Below are 2,239 nucleotides of genomic sequence, written 5' to 3'. Positions count from 1 at the left end.
TCATACTCTAAAACCTCTATATCTACTTTTAATATCACATATACAACAAGATCATGTTATAATCCAAAATTAAAATCATGTTAAATCATCAAGAAAAATAAATTAGAAGCATACTTGAATAGATTGTGACGCCTTGGAATGAAATTTTAGTTTTCCACATTTAAACATTTCTTTTTTAGAGAAAAAAAAATTCTTATTTCACTTAATAATGAGATATAAATAAATTATCTAAAAACGATGAACTCAACCAATTTTTATTTTTATTTTTACCTCATCATAAAAATAAAATAAAATCAAGTGGTTTTGAGATACATAAACCCAATAAAAAAGCTTATCTGATCACGGACCAAACGAAAATGATAGCTAATGATTTACAATTAATTAACATACCACATTAATAATTTTTCAACATTTTTATGATATAATATACTTTTTATTTTAAAAAATATACAACGTATCTTATTAGATTATTAGGTTGGAGTCAATTTATTTTTAATTTAAAAAATATATTAAAAATAATATCCTATTCTATCATGAAACCAAACAAATATACCTTTTTTTAATGAAGTGACAATGCAGACTAGGGAAAGTCAAATAAATGTTTTTCAAAGGCCCACGCTATACATGGTTGCGTATAGCTCTGAAATACCTTCACGAAATAATAATTTCTTTTTTTGTAATTTTTTTTTCAGTGAGGAGTGGTGCCGAGTCTGCCGACAAGACAGGATGGCTTGGTCACAGGTCGGACCACAGTAGAGGGTTAGTAGGAGAGAGTCCCAACAATTATTATAACATCCCACAAAAGTGGAGAACAATAAGAGGGCCCCGCAAGCCCTCTCCCACCGACAGCTGTCCTTCTCATCCTGAGAAGCGCTACCCCACACTCCCCAGTCTCCACCGGGTCTTCCTGGTTACCCGTGGCCCTCTTCAAATAGATAAAATGCATCGCGCTTTCCACAATGACACCATCATTCGTAGTTGTCATTTAGACTTGCGTGTGAGAAGATGACTGGGATTTCTGAGGGAGAGAGCGTGAGCCTTGACCTTCTCAAGAAGAAAATGGCGGAGTTCGCCAAGGAGAGGGACTGGGATCAGTTTCACAGCCCAAGGAACCTCCTCTTGGCTCTGGTAAAGCATCCTTCACACCTTAAATAATTCCATTTTTTTTTCCTTCTTTGGTTATTCTGATTTCCGAGATTCCCACCCACATACTTTATTTTCCTTCATATTCTCTCTGTTTTCTGGTTAGATTTATTCTTGTGCTTGGGAATCTCCATTATGATCAGTTTCTTTCCATTTTCTCTTCACATGCTTTGATATACCACAAAAACTGTTTTGGAAAGGCCTAAGTCCGTAACACAAAACTGTTCTGACAGATCAAAAGATTAACAAAAATGTTGGGTTTTGTTCCATTTTGTGAGATTCTGATGATGTGGGATGAAATGAAGCACAGGTGGGGGAAGTAGGGGAGCTGTCAGAGATATTTCAGTGGAGAGGAGAGGTGCCAAAGGGGCTGCCGGACTGGAAAGAAGAGGAGAAGCAGCACTTGGGGGAAGAGCTCTCGGATGTTCTTCTATACCTTGTGAGGCTCTCTGATATCTGTGGCATTGATCTTGGAAAAGCTGCACTTCGCAAGGTCGATCTCAATGCCATCAAGTACCCAGTTTCTAAAACCAATCTCAATAATGAAGGCTCTCAGAGCCATTGATGGATATTCTCGTCTGGGAATATGTCTGCACTGTTCTCTTTAGGGTTCTTTGTACTATTAAAGCTTTTGGATTTTCATTGCATGGAGACTAGTATGGCTGGCTGCTTTTTTTGCATTTATTTGTCACTGTTTTTGCTTGTTAAAGAATCCTTCTGACAGATGTGTGATATGGGGGTGATTTTATTTGGTTTCCATGGAATTTATATATTTTTTTATTTTTATTTTTTCCTTTATTAGTGGAATGCCATTGATTTGGATGGAGGTCGGGATCGAGGCGGGTTTAGGAGGGAAGAGGTGTCCAACTTTGCATCAAGTGGGTGAAAAGGAAAAAAAAAGTACATTTAATATTTGTTTGTGATGTGAAATAAAGTCATGTGGGCACCAAGAAAATACCTGGACGTTTCATATGTTCCACCTTTTCATGAATGGAACCAAATTAATAAATAAATATTTATTTTTTATGTGAGAAAAAAACGTGGGAAGAACATTTTAGCTTGAAAATTCTATAAAAGATTGGTGGTTGAATTCTAT

The 2,239-nt window shown here is 36.0% G+C and overlaps 1 protein-coding gene across 1 annotated transcript; it reads left to right on the top strand.

Moving 5' to 3' along the window:
- Positions 1-967: 967 nt before the first annotated feature.
- On the top strand, positions 968-1,900 carry LOC100263025 (uncharacterized). Its single transcript, XM_002266445.5, has 2 exons — positions 968-1,128; positions 1,454-1,900. The coding sequence occupies exons 1-2, from the start codon at positions 1,006-1,008 to the stop codon at positions 1,706-1,708; spliced, it is 378 nt and encodes a 125-aa protein (XP_002266481.2). The 5' UTR covers positions 968-1,005; the 3' UTR covers positions 1,709-1,900.
- The last annotated feature ends 339 nt before the right edge of the window (positions 1,901-2,239 follow it).

This window comes from Vitis vinifera, chromosome 7, assembly GCF_030704535.1.
Source record: "Vitis vinifera cultivar Pinot Noir 40024 chromosome 7, ASM3070453v1".
Lineage (NCBI taxonomy): Eukaryota > Viridiplantae > Streptophyta > Magnoliopsida > Vitales > Vitaceae > Vitis > Vitis vinifera.
The sequence above is the reverse complement of the archived record's forward strand: the minus strand, read 5'-3'. Positions and strand labels throughout refer to the sequence as shown.

Bases quoted from the DNA above. Each gene is read 5' to 3' on its own strand.
- LOC100263025 (XM_002266445.5), top strand. From the start codon at position 1,006: ATGACTGGGATTTCTGAGGGAGAGAGCGTGAGCCTTGACCTTCTCAAG. The intron at 1,129-1,453 runs GTAAAGCATCCT...AATGAAGCACAG, and splicing joins GGAACCTCCTCTTGGCTCTG to GTGGGGGAAGTAGGGGAGCT.